This window comes from Panthera leo, chromosome D4 (genome assembly GCF_018350215.1).
Source record: "Panthera leo isolate Ple1 chromosome D4, P.leo_Ple1_pat1.1, whole genome shotgun sequence".
Taxonomy (NCBI): Eukaryota; Metazoa; Chordata; class Mammalia; order Carnivora; family Felidae; genus Panthera; species Panthera leo.
The window spans coordinates 16971567-16989150 of NC_056691.1; the positions used below are offsets into that span (position 1 = coordinate 16971567).

The window sequence follows — 17584 nt, forward strand, 5'->3', positions numbered from 1 at the left end:
CTTGAAAATTCTTAACAGGCTTATTATTAGAATGGACATGGACGAAGGAAGTTTTAAGGAACTTGAAGTAGAAGAAATACTGTGTCTGAAATATGAAGGAAAAAATAAAGAGTAAAAACTAAATAAAAACAAGAAACTACCACAACAGCGGCTCCAGGAATTGCGGGACAATAACAAGCAACCTAATGTACCTGAAAAAGCGGTCCCAGGAAGAGAAGAGGGAAGAAGAAATATTTGAAAAGGTAAGAATTTTCCAGAAATAGTAACATCAACCACAGATATGACAAACAGGATAAATTCCAAAAACAAACCAGAAAAACCACACATGCTTAGACACATCATAGTCAAAGGACTGAAAATTGAAGAGGGAATATTGAAAGCCAGAGGGGAAAAAAAAAAACACATTCAGAGAGACAAAAATAAGAATTCTAGCAGAGTACTCATCAAAACAATGGAATGACATTTTTTTTTTTTTTGGAGTGACATCTTAAAAAAATTTTTTTTAATGTTTATTTTTGAGAGAGAGACAGAGCATGAGCAGGGGAGGGGCAGAGAGAGGGAGAGAGGATCCCAAGCAGGTTCCATGCTATCAGCACACAGCCCAGTGCGGGGCTTGAACTTGTGAACTGTGAGATCGTAACCTGAGCCGGTCAGACGCTCAACTGACTGAGCCACTCCGGTGGTCCAAGGAGTGACGTCTTTAAAGAATCAATGTCAATCCAGAATTCTGTATTCAGCAAATCTTTTAAAAAATGAAACTAAAATAAAGGACTTTTCAGAAAAAAATCTAAGAATTCAGTGCCAGCAGACCTGATATGAGAAATATTAAAGGAAGTTCTTCAGGTTCCAGGTGGAAACTTGGTACACACTAAGAAATGAGCATTTTGTCACAAATTACCCCAAAACTCCGTGGCTCAAGCCAACAAACATTTTCTCGGTCGTGGGTCAGGAGTTCTAACATCAGCTTAGCTGGGGAGTTTAGGGTTGCCGACCAGGGTTGCCCGTGTGGCTGCAGTCGTTAGAAGGCCTGACTGGAGCTGGATGAGCCACCACCAGTACATGTGACTGTTTCGAGAAGGCCTCAGTTACTCACCTCGTGGGATTCTCCACAGGGCTATTTGAATGTCCTCATGACCTGTCTTACCTCCCCTAATGCAAGTGATGAGAGAGAAAAACGGAAGCTACAATGTCTTTTATGACCTGCAAAATGTTTCACATTCTTGGCAGTTGTGGTTACCATCTCAGTTTGGAAGAGCTGGGAGTCTCAGACACAAGGGTTTTTTCATGGCCTTCCATTGGGGGCTCAAAATAAGAACTTGGAGCAGGGGACTTATACCACACACACACACACACACACACACACACAGCATAGCTGCTGCTGCTGAGGGGAGCTGACATAAATCTCACGTCTCTACCTCAGTCTGTTCATTAGAACTGTGTCACTACAGTCCACACTTGAAGAGGGAGAGGAATGAGGCTGTACCGAAGGGAGGAGTGTCAAAGAGTCTGTGGAGAGATTTTTAAAGCACCACCCATTAGAAGCTATAAAAATGAAGATAAACATAAAATATATTTGTTATTTTTATTGCTTTAAAAGAATTCAGTTAAAGCAAAAATAGTAACAATGTATTCTGGGGTTTATTATGCACATTAAAATGCATGACAATACCATGAATAATGGAAGAGAAGAATTGTAAGTATATTTTAAGAGTTGTAATTGTTACTAACAACTATACATCTAGTGGTGTAATACTTTGAAGGCAGACTGTAACAAGCTAGCAATATATATTGGAAGCCCTAAGAGAAACCACTGAAACTTTTTTTTGGTAAAGAGCTATAACTAATAAAAGCCAGTAGTGGAGATGAAATCAAGTAAATAGTCCAGAAATAGATGAGAAAAGAGGGGGAACAGGGAAGAAATGGAACAAGTAGAAAACTAGCAAAATGGTAGGTTTAAATTCACTCCTATCAATAATTAAGATGAGGGACGCCTGGGTGGCTCAGTCGGTTAATCTGAGGAATGCTTCTGCTGAAGCCCGTGACAGAGAGGCTCTGAATAGAGGCACTGGGCTACATACGACTGCGGCTGTGAATAAAAGCCTGTGTCCTTGGGGCGCCTGGGGGACTCAGTGGGTTAAGCGTCCGACGTCAGCTCAGGTCATGATCTCGCGGTTCGTGAGTTCGAGCCCCACATCGGAGCCTGGAGCCTGCTTCGGATATTGTGTCTCCCCTTCTCTCTGCCCCTCCCCTGTTCTCGCCCTGTCTCTGTCTGTCTCTCAATAGATAAACGTTTAAGAAAATAAAAAATAAAATAAAAGCCCGTGTCCTTGACTGAAGGTCCCACTGGAGACTGCAGTGCGTTAGCTGTGCACCAAGTCTGGTAAGTGGAGGGCAGCTTTCTTCCGTGAGCCTGCCAGGTAATTACCTATGTTCAGGCCTGAAAAAAAAAAATCATAGTTTTTTTTTGTTGTTTTTTTTTACCTGGAGTCAGAGATCTCAAAAATAACCTCTCACTGAGGCGCTTTGGACCAATTCAATAACCGTATAATGGACCTGATGTATCACATGCCTGCAGTAAGTGGCACGTTCAAGGACTACTGCATGGACTGTCCCCTCCTGGGTGGTCCCACAGAAATACTACTAAACTCCAAGACAGAAGCCACCGCTTCAAAGATCTAACGGCTGCCCAAATTCTCACAGGCCGTAGCCAGGCACTAAGTACCTGACCATCACCAGACATGCCTTGGTACAAAAGAAGGAAGCTATTAACCTGCTACTAAGCTTTTGGGACTGAACGCATGGCGTATGGTGGCCCTAGGCCTCTTCGGTTTCACATTCTCATCTGCAGGTGGGTCGGTTCCGACTTGCTGACTAACAAGGTGAAAAATACCCAACGGGAATTACAAGGCAAATAAATAGCACATTCAAGAGTGCAGCTAGCCTGGCCCTAGCAGCTTTTTGGTGCCATGATAAGATGGGAGCTGTTTCTTTGGGAGTCAACTTTATGCCCCACTCTGCCACCTAAAGCAAAGCCGCTGGTTCAGTGGGGCTCTCGACTCACCGGTGTTCCCTGAACTCCTGGACCCAGAGCACTGGCTGGCCAAGTGGACACCTAGTGGGGTCCATCGGGCTGCAGCTGTTCAGCCTCAGTGCCAGCTCTGTAAAACCAGAAGCAGATATGGTCACTGCTATCAGAGGAGAGAACTCAAGCAGTCCTCGAGATTGGCCAGTCCGCCTCTTGATGAAGCTCGACACGTTTTTACCAACTTTTGGAGTGCTGCCAACGACCCGTCCGCTATGCCGGGTGAAAACCGACCGACTGGCCGATCAAAGACCCCTCTCTTTGGGCGTTACGCTTACACGACTGCTCAGCTCCCCTAATCGTTCAAGAAATAATATTAAATTTAGATACTTTTCCCTATCATATTGACAAAAATGACAAGCTTAGCAAAATCCAGTATTGAGCAGAGAATGAAAACAAAGTTATTCCAAAACACTGTCAATGGCATGTAAATCGTTCATCTTTTTGAAAGGCAACTTGACTGAAGAGGCACATACACACTGGCTCAATGACTCTGCTTCTATGTATCTACTGAAGAGAAATAAACACACAAGAGGCATGTACTGACATGTTTCTAAAAGTGGGAATAACCATGAAGTTTTACTTGTGCCCTCTCTCCCATTACCTACCATTTTATTTCTTTACAATTCCCACCAGACTTGAACATTCAAGAATCTATCCACACATACCTGTCCTCTTGGTCTCCCCCAGCCCCAGGATTCCACTGAAACTTTTTTCCGCCATAGCATTATTAAAACTGATGTCCTGTTACTAATCTTCACCTTTTTGTATAACTGTACAGCGTCAGCACAGATTGAAACTGCATTGTCTACCAGGTGCTTTCACATGTTCACACAGAAGACTGCACACAGTCGCGCGTGACTTTATCAAAACCCCCTGAAGTCGGTGGTGTCAGTCTTCTCTTACAGATGAGGAGACACACTGCAAGCGCTGTGCCTGAGATCACAAACAAGTTCAGGAAAACAAACCCAGAGTATTTAAGTGCCATGCCCAGTGCTTATCCAACTAATGGCTGGTCCTGGAACTCTCTGGTACTGGTTTTCTTTATGGTTATTTGTCTATTATTTAACAAAACCAAAGATCAAGATTAATCAGTATGAAGCCTAACATACTCTAAGACCAAGTGCTCTTACTATTGACTTTCTAGAAGCATACAAGAATAGGCTCATCTAAAGATTCAAAAGCATGCATTCGATTAATTAAAATGCCTACATCTACAGTTACTACTAACCTAGATGGAAACAACCAAGCAAATGCGGTTTCGTAGCAATTGGCAGACTTTAATATTCAAGAAAAATTAAGTCCATCATACACGTTAAAAATATAGGAAATTTCATGCAGACATGAAGCTTCCAATTCAGCCTTTGTGGCAACTTTTAGAATGAGAATTACATATAAATACAGTACATCTTACAGTTCCCAAACTTCATAATTTTATACTGTGATTTATACAGCTCCTCTTTATACTTCACATTTCCCGTCTTGCTCACTTGATTAACAGACCCTAACCTGCACTACTTCGGAATATGGAAAGGGGGGGAGGGGGGAGAGGGTTGGAAAGCAAGCACAATGACCTATCTCCTCCTGCTTTATGGCAATGAATGGAAACATCCGTGTATAGGGCTAATGCAAGGAAAAAGAACACAAAACTTTAAGGCTTACACACTTTAGTAGCTAGGACTACATATAATATAAAATTAAATCCTCCAGTGACACTTCTATTACCGATTGACACAATTTTCAAGTTTAGAATATATTAACTACAAAAGCAGTAGGAAAAAACAAGTGATGCAAATTTGTGCAGAACATTTGAAAAACAGTAGTCATGATATGAGAGATTAAAAACAAATGAAATAATTGATTTCAGAATCAACTAAAATGAAGCTCTGATTTAGAAATGTAAGTAACATTATTAAAGAATAAAACCTGATAGCCAAAACTTTTAAGTAATAAAGCCAACCCATTGCTGTCAACACATTTTTGCCTCTATGAGAAAAACAAGATCATGTGTTCGGATACAAGTAAAAAAGTGAATACTAGTCAGTGAATAAAAGGCCTTTCTACATTACTCAAAAATAGCATGCATTCCTTTCCTTTCAATGCATTTTTTAAATACTTAGGATCCTTTTAGCTTTTTTCTTTCTCAAACAAATAAACAAAAATTTGGGGGTGGTTTCCCCTAAAAATTAATTTCAAATTCATTCAGGTGGTAGTTAATGAGAATTCTAATTAACTGGACATCTGCCAAGTATGGGGATGGGGCAACAAAGAGAAATAGTTGTGTTTTGTTCCTTTTTTTTTTTTTTAAACTCAACAGGCTACAGGCTTCCATAATTTAGCAAGTCAAATAGCTTTCCTGGAGTCCTTTCCAGGAACAAGAGCTCCCTTACTGCACACAGAAAAGCTCCCAATGGTAACATGCCAGACTGTGTCGACTCCCCCAGCCCAACTGACAAAAAGAGGTCTAAAGATTCACCAGGAGGTTTTCCGATTAAAACATGACGTGAATCCTACAGCACATTACTGAGATTAAGTCTATCTAATTCAAATTGCCACAGAGGTCATTTAACGCCATCATAATCACCTGTGAAAATATTCAACGCGAGTACTTCCTTTTTCCAAGAAAAGGTTAATAGTCATTTCTGCTTTCCAAGCTACTGGAAACAAAACAATAAACATAAAAAAATACAAAGGAAAACTCTCTCCAATAAAGATTCTGCTAGAGGTAGAAATTTAAAGCAGCATATATTCTTTTAACTCCAGCTATCAGGGAACAAAACTGGCGTTATCTGAAATTACATTAACGGCTGCTGCTGACAATACTGAAGACAGACCACGGGCAGTAATTTATCCCTGAATTTCGTATTCAGAATTTCCCCACGGTAATACCGTCATGACAGTTTTACTCGTATCTGATTTTTTAACGAAAAAAAGTGCGTGCTTTTGTAATCCAGGTAATTTAAAGAAAAGACATTATTGTAAACATCTCACTGACAGACTGTATTCACTTCTAGTTTAAAATCAGACATTTCCAATGGGCAGATTTTATTCTTATTTCCCCATTTTCCTAGCAGTACCTTTAATAAAGGCTTTTGTGCCTCACTTAAGAGTGCTGAGACCTTCTACATTTCAGAGCGATTCATGATGAGTATGCTTTCAAATAATGTTCAGGTCAGTGTGCCCAAAAGACCACTTTCTCAGTTACTTGAATGCATTTTACCGGCCTGTGATCTTATTAAATTTAGCATTTCATAAAAATGAAACGTCTGATGCCCAAGTTCAGCTGAGCTGGCAAAAAAATAATCCGAATGATAAAAGGGCGCACATTTTCTGTAGGGATCGCTTCGGTCCAAAGCAAACAGAAGTCCCAATTCCAGATGCTGAATGTGAGAGAGGATCCTCAGACTCTTCTAAAAGTACCATGTGCAATGCACACAGAACAGAAAGACTTGGGGGGGCTTCAATACTAGTAGTCATGAACATGGCGGACTTGGCAATAGACAGCTTCATGAAGACCACTGGAGATGGGTTTTTCTACTGAAAGACAATTCTGGGCTTCAAGGAAAAAGTATACTTGAAGACATTTCCTCCTTTTTTTACTTTTGTAGTACAAATATGCACAGCATAGTATATTTCTGAAAAAGCAATAGACGTATTAAGAAAATAGACGCTATTTCTAAATTTTGTTAGGAATAAGAAGGCACCACTGATTTGAGGTTGTGTCCTGTCGATGGGATAGTTGACTTTGAGTTGTTTATTTCAGCATTTGCTCTTATGAAGCTTTTTTCCTGCTGATACCACTTGAGAACGTTACTGTGGTTTACGGACCACAAACAAGACACATTCATAGTAGTATTTCATCATGGAGAGGTCATTCACAGTATATGTTGACAAGACAGATTCCTTTTCAACCTGGAATGCAAACAACAACCAGAATGGTGATGAGCATGACGATGACACAGATCCTGAGTGCTTGTGAGTGACGGGAGCTCATATTAACTCATTTAGTACATACAGATACCCCAATACTGGCATTATTAGTAATCCTAACTTTACAAAGAACAGACTGCTCAAGGTCATGCCACCAGTAAGTGGGAGAACTGGGATTCCAACTCAGGCGGTCCAACTCCAGAGCTTGAGCTCTACATCACTGATACGTTACTCTTCTTTCTCTCTTTTTTTTTTTTTTTGAGAGAGACAGACAGACAGAACAAGTGGGGGAGAGGCAGGAGAGGAAAAGAGAGAATCTTAAGCAGGCTCCATGCCCAGTGTGGAGCCCCACGATCCCATGACCATGAGATCAAGAGTCAGACACTTAACCGACTGATCCACCCAGGCACCCCAACTTCTCCTTATTTTGAAGAATGAATCTGTTGTTGATTTTTAAAATCAATGAAATACTTTAAAAAAAACACACAATTAAAACATAAGTCAAAGTATCATAAAGTCTTACAATCCCACATAAGAAACGAAGACTACAAAAGTACATACGGTGAACGATACCCCCTGTCCCCCCACCTCTGCTTGTCCAGACCCTAGCGTACTTGGTATCTGTGAGTCTACAGGAGCTGACGCCATGACCATGGGCAGCTACCACGTACTACGGAAAGGTGACTGATCACATTGAGGATTATAGTTTTCTCCTTACACATACATTATGCCAAATCTTTATCATTCTAAAAGCTGAGTGCGTATTATTTTCACTTCAGGGATGAAAACACAGGTGAAGAGGTGAAAGCCTGTAACTGTCCTAAGATTAAAGCTTTGGAAGTGAAACCGTGGCCGTACTTCATTCCAGCCTTACCTCCACCTGGAATCCATACTGCAGAACAACGTTTTTTATATCTTCATAGCTCAATTCTATGGAAAGTTCGTTTGCCAAATTTTCAAAGTGGTACAGCAGAGGACCTATGGTTTAAAGATATCATGAATGAATTACTTAAATATAAACATGCACCAGTTGCTGTGTTAGATACAACTCCAAGCTGAATTAGAAGTTGGGCAGTAGAGGGGCGCCTGGGTGGCTCGGTCGGTTAAGCGTCTGACTTCAGCTCAGGTCATGATCTCACAGACTGTGAGTTCGAGCCCCGCGTCAGGCTCTGGGCTGATGGCTCAGAGCCTGGAGCCTGCTTCCGATTCTGTGTCTCCCTCTCTGTCTGTCCCTCCCCCGTTCATGCTCTGTCTCTGTCTCAAAAATAAACGTAAAAAAAAAAAAAAAAAAAAAAATTAAAAAATAAAAGAAGTTGGGCAGTAGACGGAACATAAAAAGGAGACGTAAAGAACGTTTACGTCTGCCAAGGGCACGTGTCCAGACCCCTGAGACTTTGGCCCCGTAGCTGACATTCGAGTGCGGGGGCTGCACTCCCGGGGAGTGAGTCCCTCTGGTATACCAGGGCTTCCCAGTGATTCTCCACATCACGGCGCTTACACCTGTTACGGAAGGAGCAACTGCATCAGGGAATGCCAGGTCCCTAACTTCCAAAGGTACACTGTAATTATAATGCCTTAAGTAAATGCCCAACGGCAGCCACAAACTGGACGTCCCATGAAAACACAAGGGTCCTCCAGCTAGCCTGGGTGAGAGACAGTGTGGGTGCGATGGGAGGTTCTAGGCAAGGCTTTCTGGAAGGAGGAGGTGACACTGGGGCTGGCTTTTTGAAGTGCTCAGCTCATATCCCAGCTCCAACACTTACTACTTGTGTGCCTGTGGGCAAGCCACTGGCTCGCTCCATCTAACGGGTAACATCCAGTACACCCAGTGTAGAGAAGGCACTGAGCAAATGACAGCAATCCCAACTTTTTAAAATGACATTCTCCTTTTACTACCCTCTCATTCCACATGTCCAAGGAACTATCATCTGATTCAAACCAGATTCTTCAATCTTTCAACCTCTCACATTTTGCCCAATGCATCAGCCTCGTCCAGGCAACGCTACCATTCAACAGTTATGCTTCAGGACTAAACTAAACAATCTTGGTTTTTTGTTTTTTGTTTTTTTTTACCAGTTCATTGGGTTAACTATAGATGCCAGGTCCAACTCACCACCCCTAAGCCTCACACAATGTGCTCATCACAGGAAATAAGAATAACAGGACGGTTTCTCCTCCCAAACGGCTCATCACTCTGTGGAACATACTTACTAAGACTTAAAATGTTTTTCTTCCGCTCCTCTTTTTAACCTTACATAAAACACTAAAAAAATGACGACGAACATGTATGTTATTACTCTTTTTCAGAACACAACAACGGTTCCCTATCAAACTATTCTGTCAAGCTTAACTTCCTGTTAGTTTCATTAGTACTAATAAAAATGACAGGAGCTACCATTTACTGAGTACCTGCTGTGTGTCCTAGACCATCCGAACCCTTGGAAGCCTTTTTATAAACACACAGAGCACTGTAGTCTGTCCTGCTCTAAAGTGTATGATGTTTCTGCGCCATTATTTTAAGAGCCTCCAACAATATTGTTTTACTGTATCTAAATGAACCCACTCCAATGATTCTTACACCCTCAGGTCATATGGTACCTCTACTCATGCTGTGTCCCACTTAGAGAGCTCCAACTTTCCAACTCAAGCTTTAACCATGCTCCAAAACCTTGCTGGAATCAAGTTTTAGTATAATCCCTCCAAGTTCCCAGCCCTACTGCTCACTCTCTCAATACACCACACTGTAAAACTCATTTTATGTAGTGTTGCATTGCTCACTGATTATTTTTCATGTAATCAGTGCCTTTTTTAACCAAATTGCAAGCTACATGAGTAAAGGAACACGTTTTCAGTTTCACAATGATGCCCAGCGTAGCAGTGAATGTACAGGTAAGCATCTGTAATTTTACCACCTAAAGATAACTACTATAGTTGTGTTTAATTTTTTAAAAGTTTATTTACTTATTTTGAGAGAAAGGAGGGGAGGGTTAGAGAGAAGGGGGAGAGAGAATCCCATGCAGGCTCTGCAAAGTCAGAGTAAAGCCCAAGGTGGGGATCAATCCCACAGACCATGAGATATGACCTGAGCCAAAATCAAAAGGTGGACACTTACCCGACTGAGCCACCCAGGCGCCCCTATAGTTTTGTATTTTTTACAGTCTATTACAGATAGTAATTCGACAAATATCTCTGGGCAGATTTCGGACGTCTACAAATATAATTAATGTAGCATTTCTACATACCGTTCTCTATTAAAAAGAACCAGGAATCTTTGGGGGTAAAATGGCTTATCTCAGGGCCTGGCAGAGAAAGTACAACATGTGCTTAGAATGCCTGGCTTTTCCACAAAGGAGGAACATATCAAAAGGGATATGTCCAAAGGACACAGGAGAAGGGGGTACCCACCTGCCCAATCTGGGACAAGTTAATTTAAACCATTTGTATTTTTAAGGTTCTAAAAGTTCCAGTTAAAAGACAGAGACAGTCAGATTGGGTAACAAAATGTAAGTGTGCTGTTTATAAGACATTTCTGAAACAAAGAAAGGACTTAAGATCTAGAAAAAGATATCCTATACATTAACTAGAAGAAAGCTTGTGGTAGCTTTGTTGACATGCCCACTTACAGAAACATGGTTTGCAATTGCCCAGAACAAAAGAGCTGGCACTCAAACCTCAACAGAAAGTTTTATAGGCAGGAAAGGAGGGAGGTACTGTGGGCGAGGGTGGGTGCTAGTCACGGACTTTTAATCAATCTCCTTCTTTTCTGTCCTGTGTCTCACGCTTACTCTCTACTAGGTCACGTCTTCCTAAATTTTCTTCTTTTCCAGTCACTTTTTCCAGTAAATTAAATTTCTGGTCTCTGACTGAGCATGGACTGGAATGGGCATAAGGGAGGCATCTTGGTTACTTGGTTACATAGGGATGAACTGGTCCCTATGCGCTGACCTTCAATTCCCGTTTTTCCCCATATGGCCACTCATGTTCCAGGATCATACCAGATCTTCCACACAGATAGTCATTTTCCAGGGTTATCCCAGGTCAACCAGCTCTGTTCACATCGGTGTTTTGTTTTTTGTTTATTTGTTGGTTGGTTTTTGCAAAACTTATCCACCTACCGTATCTTCTGAAAAACTGTTACATTCTGTTGTCCCTTAATGACATCCCTGCCGTTCTCTGTCATTGTTTTAGACTTTTTTCTATTTTTATAATCACTGTAACAAAGTCTCAGTGAGTGAAGGAGGCAATGGGTCAAATACCCACCTTTTATAGGAAGTTTCCCACGTTTATAAAATATCAAGCTTTATAATGCTTTAAAATATAGGACTCATCTCTCATTACACTTTATAAAGTTCTCCTTTGGTGCTTGTAAGATAATAGAAAATATACATATTGGTCTCTGGCAGAGAACCTCCAATCTACAGCCTATAGACCAACAGCTGGTCAGAAGCACAGGGGACAGTTTGTGACTAGCATTTGAGTGTGTGGAGGGGTGGGGGCGGAGGTCTTGGAGGCTAAACCCTTAACCCATGGTATCTTACACTATGTCCAGGAAGACAATATAGGAAGTACTTAAACTGAGGACACCCAGCTGGTGTCCAAGAGAATCCCTTATTGTGGAGGAAAACACCTCATTTGGTGTCCAGATGTGTCAGAAGTGTTTAGGAAGAAATGGGTTTATCTCAGTAGGAGGGTCTTTCTTTTGAGAACTTTCACCTGTTTATTCTTCCAGATGAAGTTTAGATTCACTTCACTAATCGCCTGCCCTCCAGTGCTGGACCTAAGTGTCAGTGCAGACATATGCACACCCGTGCACACGGTTTAAAATACATTACCCATCATGCGTTTAGGGAGCACTGGTCAGCATGAAAAACTGAACAAAAGGTTTCCCCAAGGACACATGTAAACAGTTCCCTTAAAAAGCTCACTAGCTTTCCCTCACCTGAGGAAGATCAGAGAACTTCAAATCCCCCTTAAAGCAGTTTACAAATTAACCATATTCCCAACTCTGATTTCATAGAATGTACACAATATGTTTGTTATAATTTAACTTCCAATACGGCTTTTTAGTTATGCACCCAGCACTCCTTCCATATGAATGTTCTGGTCTAGGACAGCATGGTGAGTGTGAAATCACCCCCCAGGGGCTGATACGCTCTCGGCTTATACGTAAAATTAATTTTCCAGGCCCACACGACTGAAGCCAAAACCATGGGAATGTTACAAATTTACCCATATAAATGCCACTTTGTCATGTCTCCTGGCAGCCGGTCTTCTACCATTACTTTGTTTCCGCTTTCAAATACTGAAACAATATACTCACACACAGAACAGTCACTAAACGGCCACGAACTGTCGGGCTCTGAGGGAGGTCAAACAGCAAGCACAGCTTCTGGCCCTCCCTGAGCTCAGAGACCAACGGGGAAAACAGAAACCCAGGTGGCAACACGACGCTGTGTTAAATGCTCACAGATTCTGTGAGAACATAAAAGAGGAAGACAACAAAAATTTACTCCATCTTGAAGGATCACCTGAGCTGAGTGTTGAGCGCACACAGCAAAGAGCCAACGTGAGAACAGAGGGAAAACAGAAAAGGCTTTCAAGGCTGGGGAGGTAAAAAAAAAAAAAAAAAAAAAAAAATGAAACTAAGACACAAGACACAGCAAAGATCACAAAGGGCACTATGCACAATCCTGAAGAGCTTAGGTCATCCAGAAAGCTGGAATTCTATGTGAGGAGTGGGACAGCAAGAGATCGGCTTGCGGGGAAGATCACTCCAGGGGTCGCACAGAGAACCAGAAGAGGCACGAGGCTGGAGACAACCTGGACATGGGGGACACTCCGGGAACTGCTGCACAACCCAGGCAAGCAATGATGAGGGCCTGAGCCCTCAACTAGCAGGAGACTGGGGCAGCGCTTCTCAACTGGGGTGATTTTGCATTTCTGTCGTCACAACTGAGGACGTGTCACTGCGGCTGAGTAAGCAGAAGCCAGGAACGCTGCTCACCACTCGGCACTGTACAGGACAGCCCTCCCTCTCCACCCCCCTGCGCTGTATAGGACAGCCCTCCCTCTCCGCCCCCCTGTGGAGTACAGCACAACCCCCCCACCCCCACCCCCCTGCACTGTATAGGACAGCCCTCCCTCTCCGCCCCCACTGCGGAGTACAGCACAACCCCCCCCCACCCCCCTGCACTGTATAGGACAGCCCTCCCTCTCCGCCCCCACTGCGGAGTACAGCACAACCCCCCCCCACCCCCCTGCACTGTATAGGACAGCCCTCCCTCTCCGCCCCCACTGCGGAGTACAGCACAACCCCCCCCCCCCCCCTGCACTGTATAGGACAGCCCTCCCTCTCCGCCCCCCTGCAGAGTACAGCACAACCCCCCCCCCCCACCCCCCTGCACTGTATAGGACAGCCCTCCCTCTCCGCCCGTCCAAATGAAGAATGATCTTGACCCAAATATCAAGGGTGCTGCCACTGAGAAACCCTGAGATAGAAAGAGGTTCAAGACCTATTAGGAAGCTTTAGGAGACACAACTTGTGGACTAGGTGTCGATGGTAAGGAAGAAGAGGGCTAAGGAGGACACACGGTTTTCCGGGTGGGGGAAATCTGCGCAGATGACGGATTGAAAAAGACATGGGGTTCTCTTCGATTCCGAAGAACCCAAGTTGGTACCGAGTGGCGTGGCACATAACAGAGGTATGTGGACCAGAGAGATGAAAGAATAGGAGAAGCAGCAGTAAGAGTTACGTTTAGTAAAAGACGAGCACGTGGCCTAAGAAGCGAACAACACTGCTCTGCACAGATACCTGGAGCACAACAGTATTACTGGTATATTCACCGAGCCAATTATTTTTATTTTTATTTTTCAATTGTTTTTTTAGAGACAGCGCACAAGCGGGGGGGGGGGGGGTGAAGGGCAGAGGGAGAGAGAGAGAATCTTAAGCAGGCTCGATGCTGGCCGCAGAGCCTGACATGGGGCTCAATGGATTCCACAACCCTGTGATCGAGACCGGAGCCGGAATCAAGAGTCACTCAACTGACTGAGCCACTCAGGCACCCTGACATAATTATTATTTTTACAATTCTTCAGCTTATACATTTAATGTTTTTTTAACATTTCTTTTTGAGAGAGCGAGACAGAGCACAAGTCGGGTTGGGGCAGAGGGCGGGTGGGACACAGAATCTGAAGCAGGCTCCAGCCTCGAGCTGTCAAGTCCCTGACATGGGGCTTGAACTCACGGACTGTGAGATCATGACCTGAGGCAAAGTTGGCCGCCAACCGACTGAGCCACCCAGGCGCCCCTCAGCTTATACATTAAAAGAATTTTACTTGGAAAATACTAACCTTCCGAACAAGTATTTTTTTTTTTTAATTTTTTTTAACGTTTATTTATTTTTGAGACAGAGAGAGACAGAGCATGAACGGGGGAGGGGCAGAGAGAGAGGGAGACACAGAATCGGAAGCAGGCTCCAGGCTCTGAGCTGTCAGCCCAGAGCCCGACGCGGGGCTCGAACTCACAGACCGCGAGATCGTGACCTGAGCTGAAGTCGGACGCCCAACCGACTGAGCTACCCAGGCACCCCTTGAACAAGTATTTTTAAGGACTATGCTTCTCCACTACTCTGAGTACTCCACTACTTCTGAGAATTCTCAGAATCGTTTTGAAACTCTGGTAAGAAGAGTAGAAGATCTCCTCATTGACCTCCCACTAACCAATGTGCCCTATTCCCTCTGGTGCCTGGGACAGATCACAATAGAGCCCAGCACATCCATTCTTATCAAACAGTATGCTTAGGCAGGGCCAATTTTATTTATTCCAGGCAGTTGTAAACAATTATTGTTATTATATAACTTAATACAATATTAATAAACCAATTAAAAGTTCAAACAGAAAAGTGGTTTCTGTGAAACTTAACCCAATGCTTTGGAAATACACAAATCCTTACCATGTCTCAGTAATTGGGGTCAAAAGTATTAATTACATAACATGACTGCTACTGCTAAGTCACGAAATGACCCAGGGTGAGCCGGAAGGCTAGCTGGTTAGGCATTCGAGGTACTGGATGTGGGCTGTGAGCCTGTCTCTGCCATATATAAGCTCCAGGACCCCAAGGACCCCAAGGATCCCACAGCTAGTTACTTAAAAGCAAGACTCAGTTTCTTCAACTGTAAGACAGCAGACATACCATTTCAACATAGGGCTGTTTTCAGATTTAATAATGTATTTACAAGTGGCTCACACACCGTCTAACCCCCAGTGAGCAAATATCCAGTAGGTAATACATCTGACCCTTGAAAATCACAGGTGTGAGCCGCACCGATCCACTTACACACGTTTTGTGTTGATAAATACATGCCAGTGAAACTTAATGTACTCAGTGTATTTTTTCTTCCTTATAATTTTTTTTAACTTTTTAAATATTTTTTAATTTATTTTTGAGAGAGAGAGAGAGAGCGAGCATAAAAAGGGGAGAGGCAGAGAAAGAAGGAGACACAGCATCTGAAGCAGGTTCCAGGCTCTGAGCTGTCAGCACAGAGCCCGATGCGGGACTAGAACTCACTAACTGCTAGATGATGACCTGAGCCGAAGTCAGACGCTTAACCACCTGAGCCACCCACAGACCCCACCTTCCTTATAATTTTCTTAATAACATTTTCTTTCCTCTAGCTTCCTTTACTGTAAGAATACAATATATAATACATGTAATATACAAAATATGTGTTAACTATGTTATCAGTAGGCTTCTGGTCAACAGGCATTAGTAGTTAAGTTTCTGGGGAGTCAAAAGTTATATGCAGATTTTTTATTGTGCAAGGGATCAGCATCCCTCTAATGCCCACATTGTTCAAGGGTCAACTGTATTACAGTTCAATCATTTCTTGGGAAATTTTTAAAGAAATCTGCTTTAAAGAAGTGACTACTTTTAAAGAGGATCTAAGGTTTGAGATAATTGTTTCATATGATGGTTACATTTTACAACTACTCTCATTTGCCCCCATGAAATTCTAAAGAGAAATTTGAAAAGACCTAATACTGCCTCTAGTCTTCGTCCTAATGGGAAAATCTGTGGTCAAGTCCAATCACTAAAAAGAGAGCACAGAGGTGCCTGGGTCCAATCACTAAAAAGAGAGCACAGAGGTGCCTGGGTGGCTCAATCAGTTAAGTGTCCGACTTCAGCTCAGGTCACGATCTCATGGTCCATGAGTTCGAGACCCACATCAGACTCTGTGCAGACAGCTTGGAGCTTGGAGCCTGCTTCAGATTTGATGTCTCCCTTTCTCTCTGTCCCTCCCCCACTCACACTCTGTCTCTGTCTCTCAAAAAATGAGTAAGTGTTAAAAAAAAAAAAATTTTTTTTTTTTTTTTTAAAGAGAGCACACGACAGAACCAACAACAAAACTAGACCAATCCTGAAGGCCATGGATTCAAACAAGGTGTATCTGTCCTCTTATGTTACGTAATAACCCTCATCTTGAAAATCTTTATATTCTAGTCATTACGTCTATTTTTTTTTTAAGTTTATTTACTTATTTTGAGAGAGAGAGAGAGAGAGAGAGAGCAGGAACAGGGGAGGGACAGAGACAGAGGGAGTGAGAGAGAATCCCAAGCAGGCTCCCCACTGTCAGCACACAGCTTAGTCCCACAAACTGTAAGATCATGAACTGAGCTGAAATGAGGAGTCGGACGCCGAACCGACTGAGCCCACAGGCGCCCCTAGCCATTATGTCTTTCTTAACATGGATTATACATCTAACTAAAAAACACAAGTATATTTACCTTGGTATTATTATTCTCCCTTTATTTTAAAGGAGGAAGATAAAACTGGTAACTTCCTCTAGATGCTGGATGGGAATATTCATCACCTAGTGGTAGGATGCAGTAAAAAGGTTTTTGCATAAATGAAATGATATTCTCTCTTAAACTCAAGGCAGTCCTGAAAATCACCGTATCTACTCTTTTCCCACTATGTATTTGTACCTCGGAGAAAGTTGGGGGGGGGGGGGCGGTTTAAGGGCTTTCTTTCAAATGTCTCATTTGAAAGAAAAAAAGAGCACTTCCTTCTTGACAGATTGCTGTCACTGGAGGGGAGGGTGGGGATGATGAGAAAGGGTTATCAGGGTAATAACTACTCTCTGAAATGAGGACTGCTGTGAGAATGACCTAGGAGAATACACAACTTCTGGGGTTTCCACTGCTTTCAGAGGAACTGCATGACTGACTAGGATAGTATCTAAAGGATACTGTACAATTTAACTAACTATAACCTTTGTGAACATCGGTTACTGTGAAATTACCAAACAGAGAACTGCTCTAAGTACTCAGATAACTGTATGAGATTCTAATAAATACTGAGGAACTTACCTAGATTTATCCAAATTCCACCTGGCTTGAGTATTTTCCATATTGTGTCAATATAATCGATTACATTGTGAGCTGTGTCTATGAAGAAACAGGTAGCAATGCAGTCCCAGGTATCTAGTGAAGGAAAACCAAGTTACTACATTTAATTATGTTATTCTGCCTTTTCTTTTAATTAATTCCATAAATGTACCAGCTATGTCTTA

General features: G+C 42.6%; 1 protein-coding gene across 6 annotated transcripts in view; it reads right to left on the reverse strand.

Moving 5' to 3' along the window:
• Positions 1 to 4341: 4341 nt before the first annotated feature.
• CARNMT1 (carnosine N-methyltransferase 1) overlaps positions 4342 to 17584 on the reverse strand; it is a 43820-nt gene continuing 30577 nt past the window's right edge. For 5 of the 6 annotated variants that reach the window (XM_042912607.1, XM_042912609.1, XM_042912613.1 and 2 more), the window contains 3 exons: positions 17382 to 17495; positions 7887 to 7990; positions 4342 to 6994 (listed from right to left, as the gene is read on the reverse strand). In XM_042912607.1, coding sequence (XP_042768541.1) covers positions 6893 to 6994; positions 7887 to 7990; positions 17382 to 17495 — 320 coding nt within the window. In that variant the 3' untranslated portion in view covers positions 4342 to 6892. Of the gene's footprint in view, positions 6995 to 7886; positions 7991 to 16796; positions 16883 to 17381; positions 17496 to 17584 lie in introns of those variants that run through there. The other variant, XM_042912608.1, reaches the window with a different exon arrangement.